At 39.1% G+C, this 24,939-nt stretch overlaps 1 protein-coding gene and 1 long non-coding RNA gene across 11 annotated transcripts; one reads left to right on the plus strand and one right to left on the minus strand.

Annotated features, from left to right (window-relative positions):
* Positions 1 to 476: 476 nt before the first annotated feature.
* Positions 477 to 20,262, minus strand: LOC130929181 (zinc finger protein 135-like). The gene is made up of 3 exons (XM_057856179.1): positions 19,631 to 20,262; positions 13,765 to 13,848; positions 477 to 2,091 (listed from the first exon to the last, which is right to left on the minus strand). Exons 1-3 carry the CDS (start codon positions 19,749 to 19,751, stop codon positions 1,271 to 1,273), a joined length of 1,026 nt encoding a protein of 341 aa, XP_057712162.1. The 5' UTR covers positions 19,752 to 20,262; the 3' UTR covers positions 477 to 1,270.
* On the plus strand, positions 20,098 to 23,533 carry LOC130929182 (uncharacterized). Of its 10 annotated transcripts, none has more exons than XR_009066841.1 (9): positions 20,098 to 20,258; positions 20,780 to 20,878; positions 20,943 to 21,049; positions 22,278 to 22,350; positions 22,426 to 22,465; positions 22,661 to 22,729; positions 22,844 to 22,952; positions 23,036 to 23,105; positions 23,240 to 23,533. It is a non-coding gene; the product is annotated as an uncharacterized LOC130929182 (long non-coding RNA). The 10 variants fall into 10 exon arrangements; XR_009066840.1 differs by having other exon boundaries at positions 22,426 to 22,461; XR_009066842.1 differs by having other exon boundaries at positions 22,426 to 22,461; positions 22,850 to 22,952.
* The last annotated feature ends 1,406 nt before the right edge of the window (positions 23,534 to 24,939 follow it).

Below are 24,939 nucleotides of genomic sequence, written 5' to 3' on the forward strand. Positions count from 1 at the left end.
GATCCCATTCATATTTGTGTATGTTGGCAGAGCGAAAAGCTATGATTGTGCAATAAATGATAATTATTCTATACATTACTTTATTTTGCGGTCACGGTGTATCAGCTTCACAAAAAGAAATGCAAAACAAATCATTGGTGTTTCCCACACGATCTGCTGCCGATGTTTCATCAGTGTCATTGCTCCTCTCAGTACCGTTTCATTATGCTGCATTGGCGTTCGTTTGGGCTCAAATTGGTAACCTAAAACACCGAGTAAAGCTTCGTAACTCTCCTCGTCACCATTAGATGAACATTCGTTACGTCCTTCTACGTCGGACTCGTCGCTGAAACTTGAAACGAAATTGTCTGTCATCATCGCCGCCATTCAGTATTAAAGCACTGAGCCTTTTTCTTGTTGAAGAAACACCCCTCACTATCAATTCTGAATTCTCTTTTATTGACAACGAGGGGTGTTTCTTCATGAGGGAACCTGGAATATGTGCAGGACGAACACAATGCAACAGCATAAACAGCTCAAAACACCTGTAATTCTCCCCTCACTAGAAGGAATTATATTGATGCAGACAAGCGCCGCCCCCCTAGTGGCCGGTGGCACTCTCTTCACTTGTAATGACGTCACGCACACAATCTGCCAGATCTCGGGCGCCGGTCATTTTAGCTTGACAATTGATCCAAATTTCTCTCATTTTCTTGTAATTCCACGAAGTGACATGATATGAATACAAAAGGCATTTATGGATAAATGATGGAATATTAACATTTCCCCAGGGGTTGACATACCCTTTAAGTTGGTCTTGTGGCTGAATTTTTGACCACAAACCGAGCAAGAAAAAGGTTTTTCGCCAGTGTGGGTTCTTGTGTGTCTGTTTAAGGCACTCTTCTAACTGAATCCTTGACCATAATCTGAGCAGGAAAAAAGTTTGTCACCAGTGTGGGTTCTTTTGTGTGTGTTAAAGTTGCTCTTGCAACTGAATCCTTCACCACAAACTGAGCTGGAAAAAGATTTGACTCCAGTGTGGTATCTTGTGTGTTGTGCAAGGTATTTTTTCTGAGCGAATCCTAGACCTCAAACTGAGCAGGAAAAAGGTTTTTCGCCAGTGTGGGTTCTTGTGTGTACATTTAAGGTACTCTTATTGTGGGTTCTTGTGTGTACATTTAAGGTACTCTTATGACTGAATGCTCGACCACAAACCGAGCAGGAAAAAGGTTTTTCGCCAGTGCGGGTTCTCATGTGTGTTTTTAAGTTTTTCTTTTCAGTGAAACTGACCTCAAACTGAGCAGGAAAAAGGTTTTTCACCAGTGTGGGTTCTTGTGTGTACTCTTAAACTGTGAATTTGAGTGAATCCTTGACCACAATCTGAGCAGGAAAAGGGCTTTTCACCCGTGTGGGTTCTTGTGTGGCCTATTAAGTATTGCTTTCGAGCGAATCCTTGACCACAAACTGAGCAGGAAAAAGGTTTTTCTCCGGTGTGGGTTCTCATGTGTCGTTTCAAGTCTTGCTTTTGACTGAATCCTTGACCACAAACTGAGCAGATGAAAGGTTTTTCACCAGTGTGGGTTCTTGTGTGTTTTGTTAAGTAGTCCTTCTGAGCAAATCTTTGACCACAAACTGAGCAGCCAAAAGGTTTTTCACCTGTGTGGCTCCTCATATGCATACGACAAGCATATTTATAAGCAAAAGTTTTCCCACACTCAGAGCATTTAAGGAGTTTGTTGTCATGGTGAGATTTCTTATGACCATCATCTCTGTACGGTGAGTGGGACGTGGCGCCTCTTCTATCTGTTGGTGCGATGAAAATGTGTACTTGCGATCCTTCTGTTGAGCTGCTGCTTGGAGGCTCCGTCCCTCTGCTTGCCTCACTCGGACCATCCTCGCTATTCAAAAGCTCACCAGTCGACATGGTGATATCGTCCTCCTCTTTAACATATAGCAGCTCTACCTCCTCCTTTTTGATTGGAAGTTGCACTTCTGTCTTTTGCTGTTGAGGGTGCTCTGGCTCTTCCTGTTTCATATGCGGGTGCCCCACTTCCTCTTTAACGCCAGGAGACTCAGACTCATGCCACTCAGGAATAAGATATTTGCTGAAACCTGCAAGAGATAAGAAGACAAATGATATGTCCTATAGAACTTCTATGCAGCAGGTAGGCCGTGAAGGAAGAATGGCTAAGAGAGCCAGAGTGTATATACTAAAGGTGTAACGATACACAAAAATCTCGGTTCGGTACGTTCCTCGGTTTTGAGGTCAAGGTTCGGTTCATTTTCGGTACAGTAAGAAAACAAAATGCAAAATATAAATTTGCTAGTTGTTTTATTACACACGTTTGTGCTTTCAACAACAGGAACATTAGCCTATACAAAGCTAGAATTCTGCTCAAAAAGTAGCGGGAATTTAAAGATAATAATCCAACAACTATTTGCCTTTCAGACCCCGCATATTGGTCAGCTTTGTTTCTGAAAGAAAAAAAGGAAAAAAAGTCCTGTGCTAAAGAGAAAAGCAATCCCAATGACAAAGATTTTAACATGTAGTTTACAAATGAAATGCCTCAATGAATCATTTTTTCCCCCTTATGAACGGTTTTCAAAACCTTTATTGGTGGATTTTCTCAAGTTAAAGCGCCACACAGACATTAATAAATTTAATTGTGCAAGCAGGATCTGTGTATTATTCTTATTATTTAATGACCGGTGTTTCAGCTCATTTCAATATATTTTATATAAATGGGCGATTATTTATTTGATTATTGTGTTTATATTTCACAAATGTGACATAGTATTCATTTATATTGTATATTTTATGTTGTATAACTTTAGTTCCTATGTGAATATTAGTACCTACTTTTTTTGTTGTTTTAGGGGGGGTTTGTATTGAACACGGGGCCGTGTTGGTTATTATTATAGCAGAGAAGACAGCAGTAAATAAACAATGACAAGTCAACTGTGCCCCGATCTACCACTCAAGAGATCTGATGGGACTCAAAAAGTGGGTTACGATAGCATATTAGTTTGAAAATCAACCGGATCCACCGTATTGTTACACGAGTGACTTCCTCCGAGCTATTTCTCGGCACAACACCTGTCTGCCCGATCCTAGCTGATAGTATTGACGCAGGAGGGCCACGTCTCGCGTCAAATAATAAAATCTGCCGTTCTTTTCTCGTGCGTCGCGTTGAGCCGCTTCTGGGACGTGTCTAACACGCGGCCACACTACGACTGGTGTGCATTGGCTGTTTGACTTTAACACCCGTGTTTCACTGTGTTCTCGCGGCGGCCATGCTGTCGCGCCGTTGACTTTTCTGGGTTAAACTGTCCTACCGTGTTGGTCCTCATTATAGTAGAGCAGACAGAGCAAATATAATTGACACAAAGAAACCGTAACTCGATCGACTCACATCCTCGAAAAGTAAGGGTTACATTACGTCAGAAACTCGTTCGGTACGCCTCAGTTCCGAACCGAGCACCCCGAACCGAAACGGTTCAATACAAATACAAGGACCGTTACACCCTTAGGCAAGGCAAGGCAAGGCAAATTTATTTATATAGCACAATTCAACACAAGGCAATTCAAAGTGCTTTACATCACATGAAAACCATAAAAATCACATTTAAATCAACACAACGTAAAAACCAAGACAAAAGATCGCATTTAATCACAGAATAAAAATAAATAAATAAAAATAAAACAAAAATAGAAATAAAGCAAAAACTACTACTAATAATAATCATTGAAATCAGCAATGGAGATAAGCACAAGAGGAATGGAAGGCAGGTAGATTGAAATATATAGACAGTTATGGATATGCAGTGCTAAACAAAAGCGTTTTTAGCCCTGTTTTAAAGGAGCTAACGGTTTGAGCATACTTCAGACGTTCGGGTAACTTGTTCCAGAGGTGAGGAGCATAATAACTAAATGCTGCCTCACCCTGCTTGGTTCTTGTTCTTGGAACATGCAGAAGACCCGTTCCAGACGACCTTAGGGGTCTAGATGTCTCATAGGAATCTAACAAGTCAAGCATGTATTTTGGTCCAAGGCCATTAAGTGTTTTGTAGACGAGCAGTAGTATTTTATAGTCTATCCTTTGACTCACTGGAAGCCAGTGTAGCGATTTCAAAACCGGTGTAATGTGGTCCAGCTTCCTTGTATTTGTGAGGACTGGCTGCAGCATTCTGTACTAGCTGCAGCTTCCTGACTGATTTTTTATCAAGACCTGTAAATATACCGTTGCAGTAGTCCAATCTGCTGAAAACGAATGCATGCATAAGTTTTTCCATGTCTTGTTGAGTCAGAAGCCCCTTAATTCTGGTTATATTTTTTAGGTGGTAATAAGCGGATTTAGTGACGGACTTTAGATGGCTATCAAATTTTAGGTCTGAGTCAATAATTACGCCAAGGTTTCTGACTTGATTTGTAGCTGTAAGTGACATTGTGCTAAGTTGGCTGCTTATCTTTGACCTTTCCTTTTTTGGCCCAAAAATGATCACCTCTGTTTTCTCCACATTTAACTGGAGAAAATTCTGGCACATCCATTCATTGATTTGATGAATGCGTTTACTCAGGGAGACTAAGGGACTATAATCATGTGGGGACACAGAAATGTACAGTTGTGTGTCATCTGCATAGGCGTGATAGGAGATGTCATACTGTTATTAGTATATACGCATGAGTAAAAGATGCATTCTGGGCTTTTGTCCTTTGAGAACGATGTACCGATTGGCTGTTAGTCATCGTGCCGACCTCATCCTTCAGACGCAAGCAGTGGCAATTTTATTTATTTATTTTTTCAATTGATTTCCTAAAATTCTTTTTTTTTTTTTTTAATCAAGCAGTTACAATTTTAATCATGACTTGAGTATTCTTTTCACCAAATACCAAATTGTACTCAATTCTTGGATGACTACTTTTCCTTTTCCTTGAGTCATATTATTTTGAACGCTACTTTTACTTGATTCACATTTTTGTCTACTCGATCCTCCTCTGCTGAAAAGGAAGTGACTCAAGAATGTCCCTAAATGAAGTATAAATAATAAATCAAATAAATAAATCCAGGGTTTCTGCTAGGATTTTTTGAAGCTGTAGTGGTGGGCTGCATCGAGTCGGAAAGCCTTACCATGTCGTGCCATGGCGAAATTAGGTCATATCATGACAAATGAGATTCTCCCCCCCCCCCACACACACATTTTTCCCCAAAAGACTCCCCATATTTTCCCCCAAAAGAACCATAAAAAAAGATCTATTTGAAATATTTCCTTAGCCAGGCTAATGTCGTAGCTCTCAGCTACAGTAGATGTACGTAATACAGAGGTTGCGCTACACATTTTCGTTGTCTGTCATTTTGACTGACAGGGTCATAAAAATCCGGTCATAATCTATTTTTACCCGTCACTTAAATTTTTAAAATGATAATGATGATATATTCAATAGTATTTAATTTTCATTCATTTTTTATTAAAATTGTAACGCTTGCTTGGCGGCGAAAAATTAGACACGGAAGTCGTGGTATTTTTCTCCCTCTTTTTACTCTGCTTACCGCCAACAACACCAACAAAACAACAACTCCGCCCCCAAAGAAAAGGAGGCAACTATATAGACCCCAATCACCAACGTCACACAATGATCTTAATTGTGGTTGTCAGCCCAAAATCTTCTAAATATTAAATGCATCTTACCAGATATAAAATGACTACTACATAGTCTGTGGTGATTGTTTGGTGCCCAGATTTCTTGTTGAATTACAGCAGTCCATCTCGCTCTCCTCTTCGGGTCTCTCAGAATACGGTAGAACTTCAAGTCTCTTCGTCTATATTCTCTGTTACTGCAACCAACCGCCACACACACCTTCACCATTTTGATTATTAATGTTAACGAGCAGAAAAACACGCCGTAATAGACCCTACCCACGTGACGTCACAACTCCTTCCTCCTGACTGGTGCCGCCCACTTGTCCGTCAACACATCATGTTTACCTGTTACGGCTACATACATTCCTCCTATTTACGACGTGTTTTTCTGCTCATTAACATTAATAATCAAAATGGTGAAGGCGTGTGTGGCGGTCGGTTGCAATAACAGAGAAGATAGACGGAGAAGACGGAGAGACTTGAAGTTCCACCGGATTCCGAGAGACCCGGAGAGAGGAGAGCGAGATGGGCTGCTGCAATTCGACGAGAAAACTGGGCTCCAAACGATTACCACAGATTATGTAGTAGTCATTTTATATCTGGTAAGATGCATTTAATATATATTTAGAGGGTTTGGGGCTGACAACCACAATTGAGATCATTGCTAGGCTAATCGCCGACAACATACACGTATGTATGTAGTGAGAGTGCTATCGCTAAACCATATAAACATTAAAAGCCCTAACTCCATTGACAAACGACATGAAATACATTAGACTTGGCAGTGGATGTTAGCAATAACAAAAGATTTTGAATTGAAAATTTCGTAACTCACCTTTCCAAGCACAAGATAGATTCCTGCCGAATTTTCGTGGATGAGGACCTGTTTCACCCAACCAGCAACGAAGTATTTATAAGCCTCCAAGCTCTTAAAAGTTTTTCAAACTTTCGTGAGAATAGGCTGATTTTGTGTGGACAAGATAGTCGTAAATATCAGCGTAGCAGATGTCAGACAGACAGGGCGAAGACAGTGGGTCGAAAAACATCGATTTGGGCATCAAATATGGATCTGGCGACTGTATAGAACGATGCTTTTCCACATAACGCCTTTTATGCAACACATCCAGTGAGTTTAGGGCATCCGAAAGCACAGGGTCTTCCATGAAATGCATTTTAAATTCCTCGATCAATTGAAACCAATGCTAATACAGAGACAAAATGACGGACAAGGGGGCGGAACCATACAGCGAGCACGTGGTTTTGTGACGTCGGTGGGTATGGTCTATAGGAGGCATGTACGTAGTGGTAATGTGTAAACACGACGAGCTGACACACAATATGGCGGCTCAAGTCAGGGGGGCGGAGTAATGACGTCATGTGATTGGGGTCTATACACAGGCGGCAATCTAGTCCACCAATTGGATGATGCGCTGGCACACCGGGTGCACCAATAAGAACCTCGCGTTGATGTGTCAATCACGGTACCGCCGCCAGACCCCAGTGACTCTACAATATTCTGACAGAATAGCCAACGACGACATGCATTAAGACAGACAATAGCTAATTAATATGCTCACTCGCCACCCTGTGGTCTGGGGTGTGAATTGCAATCTGTCAAAATGACGGACGGACTTCAGTTTTTTCCGTCACCGTTTAAAAAAACCGGTCAACGACGGAAAATATTCGGTTAACGCGATCCCTGGTAATACATTACCCTTCATAATAATATGACTTTTTTTCTTGTGGCAATAGTACGACTTACATGTCGTCGTCCTTTTTTATCCTTTTATTTGGCCCTAATTTGGAATGAGCTCGACGACAAGCTAAAAGTGTTGAAATCAATCTCCACCATTGAAACGATGCTAAAGAGAACTTTGATCAGTAAATACAAAAATTCCAACATATCTAGAGTATAATTTCTCCTCTTCTAGGGAAGTATTTCTTTCTTTGTGTGTATTTAGTGTTTAACTTTATAGTTTGTTAGTATGATATTGTATGAGGAGACTATTATATCCGAATGTGGGGCTGCGTAGTGACCACTACCTCCTCGTAACAGAATTCACCAATGGAACTAATGTGGGGCATGTGCATGAGCAAGCGCGCTGTGTGTTATCTGGTCAAGTAGGAATGAATTGAATGAATTGCAGAGCACCGTTGAGTCAGCGTGTGTGTGGTTCGGAGGGAGGCGCACATGAGTGACATGACCAAACACTACGATGTGTACTAACTACACATATGATATGAAAAATATCATAGATTGTGAACTAGAGAAGGGCGGTAAACCGAAAATTTACCGTCACCGAAATTCTTCACGATGACCGACGTAAATTTGACCATCTCGGTAAATTCGGTAATTTAATAAAACAAGAAAATATAGTCTTTTTTTATCCCGCTTTGATGCTGTGTTGTTCGGCTACGTTCATTCCCCTTTAAGAAAGCAGACAGTGTGCTTACGTATGGAGTCACGTGGTTTTCAGGAAGCCAATCAAACAGAAGGCCGGTAGGCTAACGCTAGCAGCTAAAGTAAACGGGATGGAGTCAGGCTTAAGTTAGCTTCGCCAAACTTTCACCTGAAATAAAGTAAACTCTTGGCGGGTTCCAGACGGGCTTTCACCCGCTGTCCTCCCTGGTTCTCACGATATCAGGAGAGGATGCTTTCTTCTGGTAGCCAAGCCACAGGCTAACGCTAGCGGCTAACAACGGCTACAAATGAACGTGAAAGAGTCGGACAGCGGCTCTAATCTTGTCGAAACGGCTGAAATTAATGAGTGGACTGGGCACAGCTATTTTTCTGTATGTGTTTGCTTTATTCTGCTATCATAAAACCTTAAATGTTTCATTGGCATCAGAGCAATACATCTTTAATCTGGTTGTGTCTGTGCGGGGGTGCATGTATTAAAAAATGTTTCGGAAAAAAAATAAATAAACTGAAACCTTGACATAAACACTTGTGTTGAATAATTATGTCACAGCAGCCATTACCAATAAGTTGTCTGAAGTGTACTGTTAAAGCTGCAAGTCATTTGTGTTAGAATGACATGTTTGCACAGTCGTCATATTGATTTTTATAATGTTGTACATTTTTTAAGTCATACAAGCTGTTATAAATGTTCACACTAGAATTCTTATTGTTTACAAGATTTTTTTTAATACTTAATGTTTAGACTGCATGTGCAATTGTTAAATTGAAAGCTGGTTTAATAAATTTAACGAGAAATGGTTAATTTGCATTCCATGCATTGATTCAAATTTTCAAACTGTATAACAGTCTGCTTGGGCGAATTTATCGTCATTTATCGTTATCGAGGTAAATCTGCTCAATTTATCGCGATACGTACTTAAGGCCATATCGCCCAGCCCTATTGTGAACTCATGACGGAAACGGTGGCGAGTTTTTATCTCTTCTCGTAAGACGACAACTGGCATCCGTTTCGTTACGTTTTAGCATCTCCCAAGACACTTTTTCAGCGAATCATCGTGATGACATCATCATGAAAAAATTAAGAAAAAACAAAACTGCTGCCAGCGTACCAAATCCTTCTCCTTCTTCTTTGAGAGGGTGAAAACATTTTCTCGGAATATTACCAATGCACGGACATTTATTTGAAATAATTGAAATACTCTCAGTTTTAAACTAGCCCGACAAGCAGGACTGACCGGGCCCACGCAGTTTGGCGCTACTCGGACGTCACGCAGGTCAGGGTGGTGGCAGATTGGCCCCCTCTCATCATCTCATGAGAACCTAAATTCCTGGAAACTCGCCTATTTTGGGGGATTAGAAATACATTCAAACGCCTAGGAGAAAAAACTCTATTGAAGAGGGTCCTCCAAAAACGGGGGTGCAGCCACACCCTTATTCAAAACCAAAATATATCTTCTAACTGGGCCAATTCGACCAAGTTTGCCAAATTTCGTCGCTCTAAAAGCTGCCAAAGTCCCTGAGAAAATCTACTTTTAATGGCGAACAAAGGGTCAACAGATTTAGTGTAAGCAAACAACTGTGTATCCCGCATGACTTAATGTTCCACTGGGCTCCAGTGTGTTTCACACAGCGCTACGCAATATATCTACATCATGTAATTACGTCAAACAAAGCAAATTCGTTTACATTAAAAAAAAAAAAAAAATTTTTTTTTTTTAAATCTGCAAATACAGGGTTACAAACGAGTTTTGTTCTGAGGCTGGCGACGTAACCCGAATTTCTGCCTAAGTGTGAATGAACCCTTTAAGTACCTCCAAATATAAAATAACTGTCCAAAAACATGGACTATATGTCATATTAATAAGATCAAGTAAAAAAAATAAGACTGAGGTATGTTGTGTTAAATGCTGTTACTATATTAAATGACTATTAGGGCTTTACTGGTGAGTGAGTCACTTTGCTCAGAAAATGACTCTGTGCAAAGAGTACTGGAGATGACAGCGGACGGGCACTGACGCCATCAGTAACTGTGGACTGCGGCGACGCTGCTGGGAAGGAGGAGTTTTTTTTCTCGCAGCAAGAGTACGACTTTAATCTCGTAGTGCTTTTATGAATTTATTTATTTGGCCCCAATACTCTGTCGTAATATATCATTTTCAATCAAGAGTAGTAATAGTAAAATTAAAATTACGTAATGCGCATTATTAGTTTTTTTTTCCCGTACTTCACTCCAGTGATACGTGGCATTTATTTATCTACTCTGCTGGTGCTAGCTCTAACGCTTACAACAATATAAACAAATACCACAAAAAGAGAAAGTGAAAAGTGAAGTCACAATGTTCTGAATCCGTTTGCGTTCCGTTCTTCTGCACTGGTAATGCAAGCAGCATTTGACCTCATTGTTTGTCCTTTATGTGTTTATTTGTACTTTGAGAAAGAACTGTTCCAAAATTTTTTGTGAATAAATAATCGTGAACAAAAATGTAAGTAAAAAAAAAAAAAAAAAACTGCCCTTTTTGGGGAATTGATTGAAGATTTTTTATTGAAGTAATGTCACAATTCAATCGAAAAATAAGTTGCTCCAAACAAAGAAAAAATAATTCTAAAAGAAAAATCACGGGAAAAATTCCGATCCAGTTTTTTTTTTTTTTTTTTTTCCTGAAGTCCGGTTCGGGTTTTCCAGCGCAGCGATTTACATAATCCATTCCAGTTTTTGCTTTGGTTTCCCTAAAATCTGATCCACATTTTACGGCACACCTTCAACACACTACATTTACATTACCGTCTCCCAATTTACCGAGAGACGATCAGGAAAAATGTCAGCTGTGTGGGATCATTTCACCTTAAAGGACGACAAAGACGAAGAGGCAGAGAGCAACATATGCCACAATAAAGTCAAGTGTAGTGGTAAAGCTGTAAGAAGTTTTAATGCAACCAACCTAATCAAGCATTTTAGGGCTGCAGCTAACGAATATTTTAGTAATCAAGTAATGGACTGAAAATTCTATCGATTAATCGAGTAATCGGATAAAACAAATATATTTTTAGGTGAAGAGCAATTATAGATATACATGAGAAAACAAAACATTTTATCATTTTCAGTCAATCAATGTCTTTATTTTTGATGTATATTGTTGAAAACAGCCAACAATTGCATCTCAGATGTAACTAGAATAAAATAAATAAATAAAAAAAAGACTAATACACTGCTTTCACTCAAAAAACCTTTAGATTAAAAAAAAAATATATATATATATATATATATATATATATATACACACACACACCTAAAAATGCCTTTACGCTTGATAACACACATCACTTAAAAGTTAGGATTTTTTCCCCACGTTTTTCAATTGAATTTCTATTTGTGTCAAGCCATTTTTAGGTTCAAGTTAAGTTTTACGCTACTCTAAACTGTAAGTCCTGATAGGATTTTGAGTTTTTGCAGTGTTCAAAATAAATGTATGATACAGGCTGTATTGGAGCACATTAGGGACCAGTGCTACTTAGTGTTTTTTCCAGCAATGACTACTAAGCTAAAATTGATAGTTAGCATCATTGAGTTTTTATTTTACACTCATCACTCCACAACGCTATGTTATGTTAAAGCCTGTATGTAAGACACGTTAGCCACGCATCGAAAGTGGTCTTAATTAATTGAAACCTAGCCCTCCGCAGGGCTAACGTAAGATGAGCTAGTAGTGACAGTAAAGTTAATCTTATATATTAGCGCTTAGCGCTCTTTATTAGCGCTTGGCGCTCTACTGCTTTAAGATGGCGGCTGTTTGCTAACGCTGCCCAGAAGCGGCCTAGTCTGTCATTGTGCATCTAGTTCAACATACATGTGATCTCTATGAGACTCCTCAGACCCTAGCTGCAACTAACGTAGCACGGCGGGCTAGTATTTAGCAACGTCAGCGTCGTTTGTAGCGGTTGTCGGCTGCAGTAAGTTTTTTTTTTTTTTTTGCTTCTTCCTCTACGCACGTGACATCAGCGCGTTGTCCCGCATTAAAAGTAGTCCGAGCAAAACGTGATGCTTACAGCTGTCAAAATAAACGATTACTCGAGGTGAATAAAATTACTCGGATCAGTTTTTAAACTCGAGTTACTCGAGTTGCTCGAGTATTCGTTTCAGCTCTAAAGCATTTAGCGAAATACCACCACAAACAATATAAGGAGTATGTTAAGAAAACCGAAGACAAAAAGAAAGGTCCTACGCAACTAACACTGGCAGAAACTTTTGCTATGCGTGACAAACTGGCACTCGACAGTCCCAAAGCCCAGGGAATAACAAGAGTCATTGCTGAAGAATTCATTCTGGATGACGAGCCATTGTCTCATGTGAGTAAAGACGCACCATCCAACACGCGATTCGGCCACTGAAGATTCGAGAACAATTCACAAACATCCAAATTCCGATTATTGAAATATGTCAAGTAAAGCGAAACTAATACACAGCGCTGTCTTCGGGACGCAATGAGAAACTGACCGCATTGCGTCCCGAAAGTAAACATAACTTGTCTAAGACCCGGGTAATGCCAATGCTCAACTCACGGTTTTAGCTCAACTCATGCCGCTGGATAAAAAACACAAGAATACCTGACTTCTGCTGACAGCCGCAACAAACTACGTCAACGTCGTTTTACTGGAGATAATAGATATCATATGTACCGTATATAGAACTAGATGCTATACGACAGACTCGACTGCGTTAGCAACATTGAAATATTGAAAAACAGATGCGTTAGTAAACAGCCGCCATCTTAAAGCAGAAGACTTCCCTAGTAGGCTGTTGTGAACCTTCCAAGCGAACCTAATTAACTTTTTATCTAAAATACTCTGAAATCGGCAAAATCTTGACTTGAATCTATCTTCAAAACAGTTTTAAAACTTTCACATGTCGAAAGTAGACAGAAGGGAAATTATGGAATAACAGGAGCAATTTTAACAACTTTAACAGTTGATTCGCAAAATTAAATGAATTGAATGTAGTTTAAAGCTGCTGATACAGAATGGGGACTTGAGTATTTTATTTACCGTTTTAAAATGTTAACTTGATACTGAAATAGTCGTTTATTTAAACCTGAGAGGCTTTTTATACAATTTTTGTAACTAATGCACGAAACATTAAAAGCATCTAATAGCTTGGGGGATTTGGGGGATTTTCCACTGAGGTTGTTGGTGTGTTTTGCTTTTTTTAAGACATTTTACAATATTATTTGCACGTTTTACTGACTGACTATGCCATTTCTGTTTGTCATTCATAATGTTTTGTGTTTGTCACTGAATAAACAGGTCAGTTTCTTGTTAACAACCGTTGTGCGTTATTCAAACTCACCTAATTCAGCTGGCTAGTTGTTATCAAGGGTACTAAAACCTTTTTCAACATGAGTTTGACAACTAAGTAAGGAGGCTAAATAACTTTAAACTTTTAACACATGCTCAGATAGGTCGGTATCGGTATCGGCCAGTATTGGTATCGGATCGGAAGTGCAAAAACCTGGATCGGGACATCCCTTGTACGTCGTAACCCCGACTACCTTTAGTCAAGTTGATGTCATGGCGCAAACCTTATGTCCGTTCACGAGTCCATTGCACCACGACTAAGCAAGCACAGCCACTACCAATATATTAGACTGAAAGATATTTCCGTACTTATGGAAAAGTACCGTATTTGATTCCTGCCATATGTGAAGGAAAAAAAAAATGCTTAGAATGACCTTGGATGGGTCCGGACTCTTCCTCTTCCTTGATGCATGCAGACCCCTGGTGCTCAGGACGATGGGCTTGGCTGACATACAGATCTGCAAGACCACAAACACATAGGCCAAATCTTATTTCATTTGCAAACTTGTGTCCCCAAAGTTGTTTTCTGCTAGAGAAAATTCCAGAGCCGTATAAAGAGAGTCGCGACACTCTTTGTTCTCGCCGCCGGTGGGCACGTGGTATAGACCCTACCCACGTGACGTCACAACTCCTTCCTCCTGACTGGTGCCGCCCAATTGTCCGTCAACACATCATGTTTACCTGTTACGGCTACGTACATTCCTCCTATTTACGACGTGTTTTTCTGCTCGTTAACATTAATAATCAAAATGGTGAAGGCGTGTGTGGCGGTCGGTTGCAATAACAGAGAAGATAGACGGAGAAGACGGAGAGACTTGAAGTTCTACCGGATTCCGAGAGACCCGGAGAGAAGAGAGCGAGATGGGCTGCTGCAATTCGACGAGAAAACTGGGCTCCAAACGATTACCACAGATTATGTAGTACGGTAGTCATTTTATATTTGATAAGATGCATTTAATATATATTTAGAGGGTTTTGGGCTGACAACCACAATTAAGATCATTGCTAGGCTAATCGCCGACAACATACACGTATGTATGTAGTGAGAGTCCTATCGCTAAACCATATAAACATTAAAAGCCCTAACTCCATTGACAAACGACATGAAATACATTAGACTTGACAGTGGATGTTAGCAATAACAAAAGATTTTGAATTGAAAATTTCGTAACTCACCTTTCCAAGCACAAGATAGATTCCTGCCAAATTTTCGTGGACAAGGACCTGTTTCACCCAACCAGCAACAAAGTATTTATAAGCCTCCAAGCTCTTAAAGTTTTTCAAACTTTCGTGAGAATAGGCTGATTTTGTGTGGACAAGATAGTTGTACATATCAGGGTAGCTAGCAGATGTCAGGCAAATACGGCGGAGACAGCGGGTCGAAAAACATCGATTTAGGCATCAAATATGGATCTGGCGAATGGATAAACTGAAGCTTTTCCACATAACGCCTTTTATGCAACGCATCAAGTGAGTTTACGGCATCCGAAAGCACCGGGTCTTCCATGAAATGCATTATAAATTGCTCGATCAATTGAGACCATTGATAATACAGACACAAAATGACGGACAAGGGGGCGGAACCATACAGCGAGCACATGATTTTGTGACGTCGGTGGGTAGGTCTATGGGGTCTATAGGGTCTATAGACCCTATAGGGGTTAAAGTAACATTATAAAGTCTGTCAGAATTTTTTAAAACACACACACACGCACACAATAATTATGGACAAAAAGAGGAGGAGGACAGGACTCAGACCAGCCATCTTCTGTAACAGGCTAGCCGCTAGTGCACCTGCCAAGACCCCAGTGAACATGGCTAGCTCTCGAGTTAAAACGGCGAAATTCACATTCATTCGAAAGGCAAACCGAAATGTTTAAGCAGGTCCACTGCCTTCGCATGACCCATAAACTGCAACCTAAAGTATCTGGATGTAACTTGAGCCCCTATCACATACTCCAAAACAACGGGAATATCGCGGGACTTAACCGTGCAGCAGTTGTGTGTGAAAACATTTTCCCGTGTCGACTGACATGGGAAGCAGTGTGCGTGAAAGCAGTCGTTAAATTCCCGGGTCACAGCAGATGGCTGATGACTTAAATATCATACCGGCGGCCGATGTAACTTCCTCTCTCTTCGCAGTAAGAGGAAAAGCGGTAAACAAACATCGCAATTATAAACATAGCAAGCTGGAAACGGCTAAATTAAACTGAAAACATGACCAAAATTAAAATGTCAATTATTACTTCGGGCCGGGCCAGGGTTCTTTCTCGCTAACTTTTTGAAATAACTATATACTAACGATGTATGAATGATAAACTAAGGAATACTTGTTATAAAATAAATAATTTGGATTAAAAAAAAAAAGAAGGCACTGTATGGTCATTGCAGAGCCAGAGCGTGCCTATATGCCCTTTTTAATCTTCCCCTCTGCGAGTCCGCAAAACAGCATCTGTTTATTTATATTTAACAAACTTTTCCAGCATTATTTCGTTGTGAAATTAAATTTATAATGATCATAAAAATATGTAGTCTATTTAAACATTAAGAAAATGTGCGTTTTTTTTCTGCCAACTGAGAATTCGTTATAAAAGACAGGTTTTTATGCAGACATCGTCACAAATGTTATCACACAAAACGCGGGTCGGGCTTTAATACCCACCAACCAGTTCGGGTCGGGCTGGACTTTTTAGGCCCGATTTTACCTCTAACTTAAAGTCTTGGTGAACTTAAACTGGCTGCAGTTACGAAGTCGGGAATGCTCCCTCCGGAAAAAAACACGATTTGAGCAACATTATGTTTAACAAACTTTTCCAGCGTTATTTCATTGTGTAAATGCATTTATAATGGTCATAAAAATATGTAGACTATTTAAACATTAAGAAAATGTGCGTTTTTTTTCTGCCAACTGAAAATTCGTTACAAAAGACAGTTAAGACATCGGGAACGCTCCCTCTGGAACAAAACGCAATATGACCAACATTGTGACAGCCGATGCCGACCAAAAATGACGTAATATCTGAAACAGATCACCAATGGACTCATTTGAAGTGTATGAATAGTGGTCTGTTTTGGTGTTCAGAATCCACAATACTTCTGCCTGCAGGGTTTTCGTTCCACCGACAAACGGACGCATTCCCGATGCAGATGTGGATGGATTCTCCGTTTTGCCGGTTGTGGTGGTTTGGCACGCACGATTTGCATTTCGATTTGTAGTGCATCGTAAAAATTCTATGCGTCATCTTCGTTATGGATTTTAAGAAAAAAAAAAATACTTCGTCACGGATATAATTTAGGTTGCACTGAGATGTTCTTGAAAATTAAGACCACGGTGAAAAAATCCCAGATTTACAACAGCTAATTTAATACTTTTAATACCTTTAATAATGGAAAACTAAATTCAATGTTATTTAATACTTTTAATAACCCGCGGGTACCCTTTATCTCCGAAACAAAAAAACAAGCCTCAAAACCAATTTTACAGCAATAGAACTAGCCACTGGAGGGCAGTAGCATATTTGGTAAGACCCCCCACCCCCAACCAACCCGATTCAACCATTGCAACTTTATTGTAACCGACCGTGCTGGTAAGTTGCAGAGTACTTCCGCAGGCTTGCTGGTCCCCCGCACGCTCAAGTGTCCTGCACGGATACGTGCACGGCCAAACCAGTTCCCCCCCAGGAACACAAGTTCCCCAAGCGAACGAGACAGTGGTCGCCATAAAATAAAGACAAAAAAAAATCCATCTTTACGAGACAGTCGGCAATGAGGGAAAAGTTTAACCGCTGTTGCAGCCACCAAACGTCATCTCTCAGTTAGGTAAGTGTGAATAAATTGTTACTTTGCTATCAAAAGCTCTAACTGGCTGGTTGTTCATGTTATTTTGTAAAAGGAAAACATTATTCATATGTTTTGGATGTAACTGAAGCAACAAATAGCTGTGTTAAAGTCAAAGTTATGTTTGAAATTTTTGCGTTTACAAAAAGCCCATTTCCTCCGTTTTTTCATCAGAAATTGGAAAATTGCTCAAATTAAGCTATTTTCTAAAGAATGGAAAAAGATGAACTTTTTTTTCTGCTGAAAGAAGAGAGTAATCTTTCTTTTGGTGGGTTTCGTGTTCATATAGCAATAGAACAGAATTTTATGTGGGCCTTGCAAAATCAGTCAAAATCCAGTAAAAAAACAGCTGGGAGAAAAGGGCCTTACTCCGGTGAAAATGGCTGGGAGTGAATGAGTTAAAAATAACCAATAAAAGCATGAAATATCCCCTGACCAAAAAAATTACTTTGTTCTTGTATTTGAGTAAAAATGAGCTTAGATTTTTTTTTGCCCAGCAGAAAAAATGCACGTCTGAACGGGTTAAGTCTAATGTAAAAAAATTCAGAACTTCCACTTTAAGGTTGTGTGTAAAATGACCTAAAAGTAACAATTGAGTGTCTCCCTTTCTATTTTGCAGTCTTGTCCATTGTTCTCAACCATCCCCCCCCCCCTTCTTAATACAATTATATTATCACTTTCACAGTCTAGGCACAAGGCTAATCAATAAATTTTCTACATAGGATGTGTGCATGTTTAGTTATATTTCAGGACTAGTTGGTTCAACTTTTAATTACATATATGGAGTTTTATGTGATGGTCCACATGGTCATCACCCCCATGTAGGTGCCAGTCCCTGAAGTGCAGCTGCGACAAGCCTAGACTCCTGAAGAAATTCAGCACGTTAGAATTTTCTAATTTATTGAAGGTCTACAGCGAGACTATCCATCCTGCATCAAATATTTTGACTTGTTTGAAATGACAGCATAGCATGTTGGTTGTGGTTGATGTGACAGTACATCAGCAATGTGGAGAAATAATAAAGGCAATGATTGTTTTTCTGCAAAGTAACATTTTATTGATGACCAGTGTAATACAACACAAATAATAAACAGGCAATCGAACAAAAAAAGGACGTCCAGCACAACTAACTCGTTCATCAATCCCCCCCAAAAAATATATAAATGTCCGCTGGACACCAACATGAGCCACTTAGGGTCAAAACACTCCAACCTTCTTCGGAAGTATCTAGAAGAAAAGAGATGACAACACAAAGGCATAATGGTATAAAAAAAAATAGCAACGAAAGCATTACAAGAGACACCAGCCGGTACAAACAGTCTACCTGAGCGGCTGAGCCCTTAAGAGCGTAAACCACACGAACTTGAATGTGTAAATTTCGCTTCACTAATTTTTGCAAACGCTAAACTATTCCTTGTGAGTTTAATGTTGTTAGTAAATGTATCCGTCTCCCGCCTTGCCTCCCCTTCCTGAGACCTAATGCGAGGTATTAGCTTAAGGAAAATTATATAGATTCAACATACCTCAACTGGACTTAAGTAAAAAGTTTAAAAAAATAAAAAACACCAAATTACCAATTTAATACGCACCTTGTCTTCATCCAACCGTTGCCAGCTTCTCGTTCCCGTAGCCATTAGGACGCCGACCTTCTCGTCGACTCCCATCATTTTACGAAGCAAGCAACAAGCAGCCAGGCAGGCAAAGTCGATCGAGAGGATCGCTGCACTAGCGTGTCGATCGACCAATGGGTGAATAGTTCAACACATGTAGGACCGCCCCCTCGTTTGAATTACGTTTCCACTTGAACCATGGCTCTGACAATTAAACAAGTAAACATAAGGCAAGGCGCTTTAATTTATTGATTGACATTTATTTCAATCTATATATTTATTTTTGTAATTATTTCCACATTTATTTTTGTATTTATTCTTACATTTTTTAATGTCATTTCTTATTTTTGTATATATATTCATTTTTATTTCTATTTTATTTAATGAGCTATTTATTTCCATATTTATTTTTGTATTTAGATTTAATTTTTGTATCATATTTATTGATTTTGTATCTATATTTGTTTTTATTTTGCCTTTCATTGATTTATTTTTAATTACTTTTATTTTTCATTTTGGCAGCCTTGGTCCTCCATAGGGCCGAGTGTCCTCATTTTTGGAAATCAAAATATGGTCAATCTAGCCAAATTCAGGTCTGAGAGCGGAACTTCAAACCGTTTAACGCCATACCCAAATTTTCCCTATGGAGGATCAATCAAGGATCATTTTTATGATTCAAAAAGATAGACTTCCAATTCATTTAAACAGGGAGGTCTAGCCTTTAATGCTCATCTTTTAATTCAATACCACGGGGACAAAAAATGAATAGTATTTTCCGAATCGGTGAACCAACCTGGTAGTGTGCAAGGCACAACTTGAATTTTACAAGAAGTCGAGCGTTGATGTTGTCGCAGATCTGTTGCGCCACAAAGTTCCGCCTCGAACTTTGCGGCTGGCGTCGGTCTTGCGCGCATTTTGCACACTTTAGAAGGCTCCAGCTTGATGTTCAAGCGTCGAACCACATTGGTCTGTGTTTCCAAGCTAAGCTAAACTAAGCTAAGCTAAGATAAGTATGATTCGAAGCTTCAACACGCACAAAGATCACTTGAAGATGGACGGTTTTGTTCCGGTCAAGTAGTTCTGAACTTCCTGCGTCGCGATCTTAGCGGGTTAACTCCGCACAAAACGCAGCGTGTTGCTAAGCACGTTTAATTTTCCGCAAGGGTATTTAACCGTGTGTGTGGCGACCAGATGACGGCGCGCATGTGCAGACAAATGCTCTCACTCTCCTCTCGTCAAATGTGAGAGGAGTCTGGCTGCAGCCCGCCTCTCTCAGTACCCTGCGCCGCTCTTCTCAGTACCCATCCCGCAGACAGGAAATGACGCAATACCGCTGCTCTCAGTCCCCTCAGACCGGAAATGTCGTCAACCCTTGCGACGAAAACAAGTTACGTTATTTCACCTCTCGCGAAGAAAACACGGTAAGTGGCCGCACTGAAAAAAAGTTTTTAAAAGCGTATACATGTTTAAAAATGTTAAATAGTTAAACAACACTTGCGGTGAAAATATGAAGTGTTTATTCTGAGTTGAAAAGACCGTACTTATATCTAGTATTCTTAATGTAATTTAAATAATGTCTTCCTTTACTAACTGCATATGACTTTGCTCTACTTATATTGTTTAATACGTACTGATGAATTCAGCAGCGAATTGGCTAATGGTGCTAATGATTTTACTTTTTTTTCACAATGAACAGTCTTCTTTGTGTAGTTTTCATTATATTGCACTCTTATTTTTCATTATGTACATGCCTGCAATTCGCAGCTCGCTGTTTTTGTTGTTGTATGGTATTGTTGTTTTGCCTTCATTTGTTTTGTCTGGTCCTTTGTAGTTTGAATGTTGTCACATGATCCAAATAAGACAAGGTTGTAATTTTTTCTTCATATTGTTACTCTGCTTAGCTATATATTTTTTCATCATTATTATTATTATTTTTTACTAGCTCCTTGATCACCACCCCATTGGGAAGAAACTAAATCACGACCCCCAAATGGTAGTCTTCCCATGCAGATACAGGGATGTCACACAGATCCAAATGGAAGTAAGTAGCATAAGTAGTAATGTACTTTAGATTTTGGACTGTGCTGAACACTTTTTTTTGATAGACATCGAACACTGTAAAACCCACTGTGCAGACAGGACCAATGGTGACAATATAAGACCATGCCGAGCTTCATGGACGGTTCAAACTCATCCTGCCCAGGAACGGCTGGTATGTTTTTATGTCTGAGACAAATGTTGTGCGCAGTGGAAATCTGGATAGGCTTATTATTCCTTATATTAGTTAACAATTGGACATAATTGATTATTTACTCTTTGTTTATTTAACCAATCAACATTCTCAATAGCTTATGCAAATCTTGAATATAAAGAGGCCAGAAATGGTGTTGATTGTCTAAAAAAAGAAAGTTTGATTGACACGTGCTGACTTTTGGAACGTTGGCCTGAACAATGAAATGGAATCAACTGTGAATTTTTAGGATTTAGTTTCTCTAAAGAACATAATGTCACTTGTACAATTAAGTAAAATGTAACTTTTTGTGTTTGTTTTTTTGCAGATATGAAATGCATATTTATAACTTGTCTAACAAGTAGCTCATTCAAAGGTATAAAAATGTATTTTTTGGCGTGTGTAGGGTATTATTTTAACTATGTAGCCTACAGAATGCTTGTATGGGCTCATGTAGGTGTCTGCGTACGTTTGTATTTATATAACATATGTCCGTGGGTATAGATTATGTATTTTTCAGGGAAGGACCATATTTGTGGCTGACCCCTATGTTGTTGCAACATGGTGAAAGCCTACAGGATGTGACCCACACATGCATTTGCCTGTAAGGCTGATTAGTAACAACTACAACTTGGAGGATTGGTTCATTTTCAAAGAACAGTCAAATCATAACAAATTAAATGATCCAAATTCCAATTATTTGTGGGAAGAAAAACAGATCCAATCATCAGATCAGAGAACTATTGTTATCTCCAATGAAATTCAGTATCCATTCATATTGGCATGGCGTTTCCATGATGATCCAGAATAGCCTTGTTTGGTTTTGAAGGTATGTTCCAGTCGATCCTTTTATGTTGCCCCTTCAATTAAAGCAGAATTGCACTCCAGATGATTCATCCATTCATTTGAAGCAAAATTCTAAAATGCCACTCTAAAATTACGAATGTTTTGTTTCAAGGGCGTTGGCCCGGTCTCAACATTGGTAGGGACGAATATAAAGCAAATAAGGTTGCTCAAAAGTTGGTGGGGACAACTTTAGCATCCTGAAAAGTTGGTCGTGTTATGTCCCTACCGTCCCTATGCAAACCTACGCCATTGTTTTGTTTGCATGAATCATTTAAACCTGACTGGTTGGTGTTCTTATGCATGGAAACACGTTTGTAATTGTTTAACTACTGTATTTAATATAAACCTATATTTTCAATTGCAGAAAACGTTTACAGTCAATCAACAGGGGAACATGGAAAGAGAGGATTGGAAGTGAAATAGAGGTATTTGGAAAAGTGTGTATATTCATTGATTCAAAACTTGAAGGAAGTGACTCGGTTAAATTCTTACGTTATGGTTTTCCGGGACAGCCATAGGGGAAGGACTGTGGCATCTTCATGTTGATGGTAGGTGAGTTTAACTGTCCAATTTTGTCTTCTGTGATATTTGTATTCATTTATCCATTTGTAGTATGCTCTTTGCACTGTTCTGGATGCTCTCTTTGAGTTTAACCATTGTAAAATGAAGTTCACCTAATCATTCAAATTGGGCTACAAAATATCCTTGTCGTTATTCTTTATTTACACTTGTTTTTAATTTTGTTAGACTGATATGCCAACTCTGAGGAAGTGGTGGTGTATATTGCTAGCGGACAATTTCAAACTTGGGTGCATGGTAAGTCTTTGAAACTGTTGATATGGCATTCATAGGAAAGTAGGTGCACAGCACCTTAATTCTTTGTTGGAAAATGTGGAATACTTATTTTTGTATTTTTTCAACTTATGTGAGCCACAGGAAAGAGTTTGCCCTATGGACAGATGAGGCAAAAGCATTACTGCAGGGTTAAGTGCCACCAGTCTATCAGTTACAGAGGTGAAATTTGAATATAATTGCTGAGGTCAGCTTTTAAAGACTTTTTAGTGTCCATTACTCTGACGCACTTTTGAACATGCCCCCCTTTATTCACTGATTTATTTTTAGGAAGAGGTGCAACCACAGCTCCTTCAAGTTAGTGGTGGCCCACTCCAAAAAGATATGGCGGGAAAAAATGGTAAGATTGTTTATATACCTAGTTTAATGCAATGCCTGAAAAGAAAAATCAAGTATAAAATTAACAAAGCATCATTTTTATTTTACTTATGTAATATTCAAATAGCTCTTTTCTTTCTCTTTTCCAATGAACAGTTTTGCTAAAAGGATTGTGCAAGACAGCACAAAAGCCTCGGACAGGGCTGGGGGTGTGGAATCAATGCAGTAGGAGTTCCCAAGTATCCTGCAGATGGAAGAGGATGAGCACGAACTACAATGTCTTGGAGCCATTCAAGTTCTGTTTCAACCATCTGGAAGATGGATTTACCTTTTTTGAGGAGATTGTTGACTAAAGAAAATATCTGGTGTTCTCTCAATAATAATAAAAAATAATAAAACTAAAAAAATAAAGTTTACCACATTAGAACTGGTTGTATTGAGTTCATTTTTCTACACTTATAAATTAGTTGTTTTTTTTCTTTTATCCCAGATGTTAGTTGTAGGTAGTTTTAATTACCTGTGATGAAGGCGGGAGTGCTTGCCGAAAAATGTCAGGTAATTAAAACAACCTACAACTATTGTCTGGGATAAAAGAAAAAAACAACTAACACATGACAACTATTTTGTCATTTCTGTTTGAAATAAAGGTGCCTTTCCTGGAGCAGAAAGTTTAATATAGTTTCTGAATTAGTTAATTAGGATCTTCACCCACATGAATGAATTTAAGTAGCAAAATGAAAGACAAAATTGGTTTGGTTGCAACATTGAGAGAATATTACGTTTTTGATACATTAAATTGTAATGAAGTTATATTAATGTGTCCGTTCATGAAAATGTAAGGATGACAGCAATTTCTAATAATTCTCAATTGGAGTATATTTTACAATTGACAAACTAAAGTACACACTGTGATAGGTCACAGGCGATCTTTCAGTCACTAATTAAACCTTTATTGCAATAGTGTGTATTTTAATTTTGATGTACTGTAACCGTGTTTTTCATTTTGGTAAAATCAGCAGGCTTTGACAAACTGACCGCGCTTAAAGAGTTAATCTCCCGATTTCACCAAATCAATTTAAGGAGCATGGAAATAAATTATTATTTAAATAATAATGAGTGATGCTGAAACCGAAAATAAAAGACGTGCGAAAAGAAAAGTAAACTAGTATTTACGTTCGAATGGACGCTAACTATTACGATAAAACCGGAAGCTCGGAGCTCGAGCGCTACTTCATGTTGTCATTTCCGGTCTGAGAGCTGCGATATTGCGTCACTTCCTGTCTGCGGGATGGGTACTGAGAAGAGCGGCGCAGGGTACTGAGAGAGGCGGGCTGCAGCGCTCTCTTGAATGTGGCTAGCTCCGTGAGTAACTCCGCTACTGCGCATGCGCCACTCACATCCTGACGGGACTCACATTGGGTTGCGAAACGCCGACATGATGAGGGGCAGCTGAGGAGTTCAATTTTGGAGCGTTTTGCTCGCTTAAATGTACATTTCTTCTTATTTTATAGACTTAGGTTGACCTGACACACAAAATAATGACATTTAAAAAACACTGTATTTTCCTCAAAAACTAAGATCTTGAAGCCTCAAATTTAAGCAAAACCAAACGTTTCAATTTTTAGTAGCACTTTTTCATTTTCTGTAGTTTGGACCCAAGCAATACAATAAAATTACAAGCCAGGAACATTTTTTTCTGTCACATGGTGTAATGTTTTAAGACAACAACTCATTAACCTTTGAAAAAGAAAATCTGTTTTTTTTTTATTGTCATGATTCCTTGTTTACACCTAACATTTTATAGATCAGTGTGGTGTGATGGTTGGTTGTGCAGCATATGGATTCAACAATCGGTC

The sequence above is a fragment of the Corythoichthys intestinalis genome, chromosome 13 (assembly GCF_030265065.1).
Source record: "Corythoichthys intestinalis isolate RoL2023-P3 chromosome 13, ASM3026506v1, whole genome shotgun sequence".
Classification (NCBI taxonomy): domain Eukaryota; kingdom Metazoa; phylum Chordata; class Actinopteri; order Syngnathiformes; family Syngnathidae; genus Corythoichthys; species Corythoichthys intestinalis.

Bases quoted from the DNA above. Each gene is read 5' to 3' on its own strand.
- LOC130929181 (XM_057856179.1), bottom strand. From the start codon at position 19,751: ATGCGCGCAAGACCGACGCCAGCCGCAAAGTTCGAGGCGGAACTTTGT. The intron at 13,849-19,630 runs GTTGGTTCACCG...GTGGTCTTGCAG, and splicing joins TGTGCCTTGCACACTACCAG to ATCTGTATGTCAGCCAAGCC. The intron at 2,092-13,764 runs GTCATTCTAAGC...TATCTCTTGCAG, and splicing joins AGAGTCCGGACCCATCCAAG to GTTTCAGCAAATATCTTATT.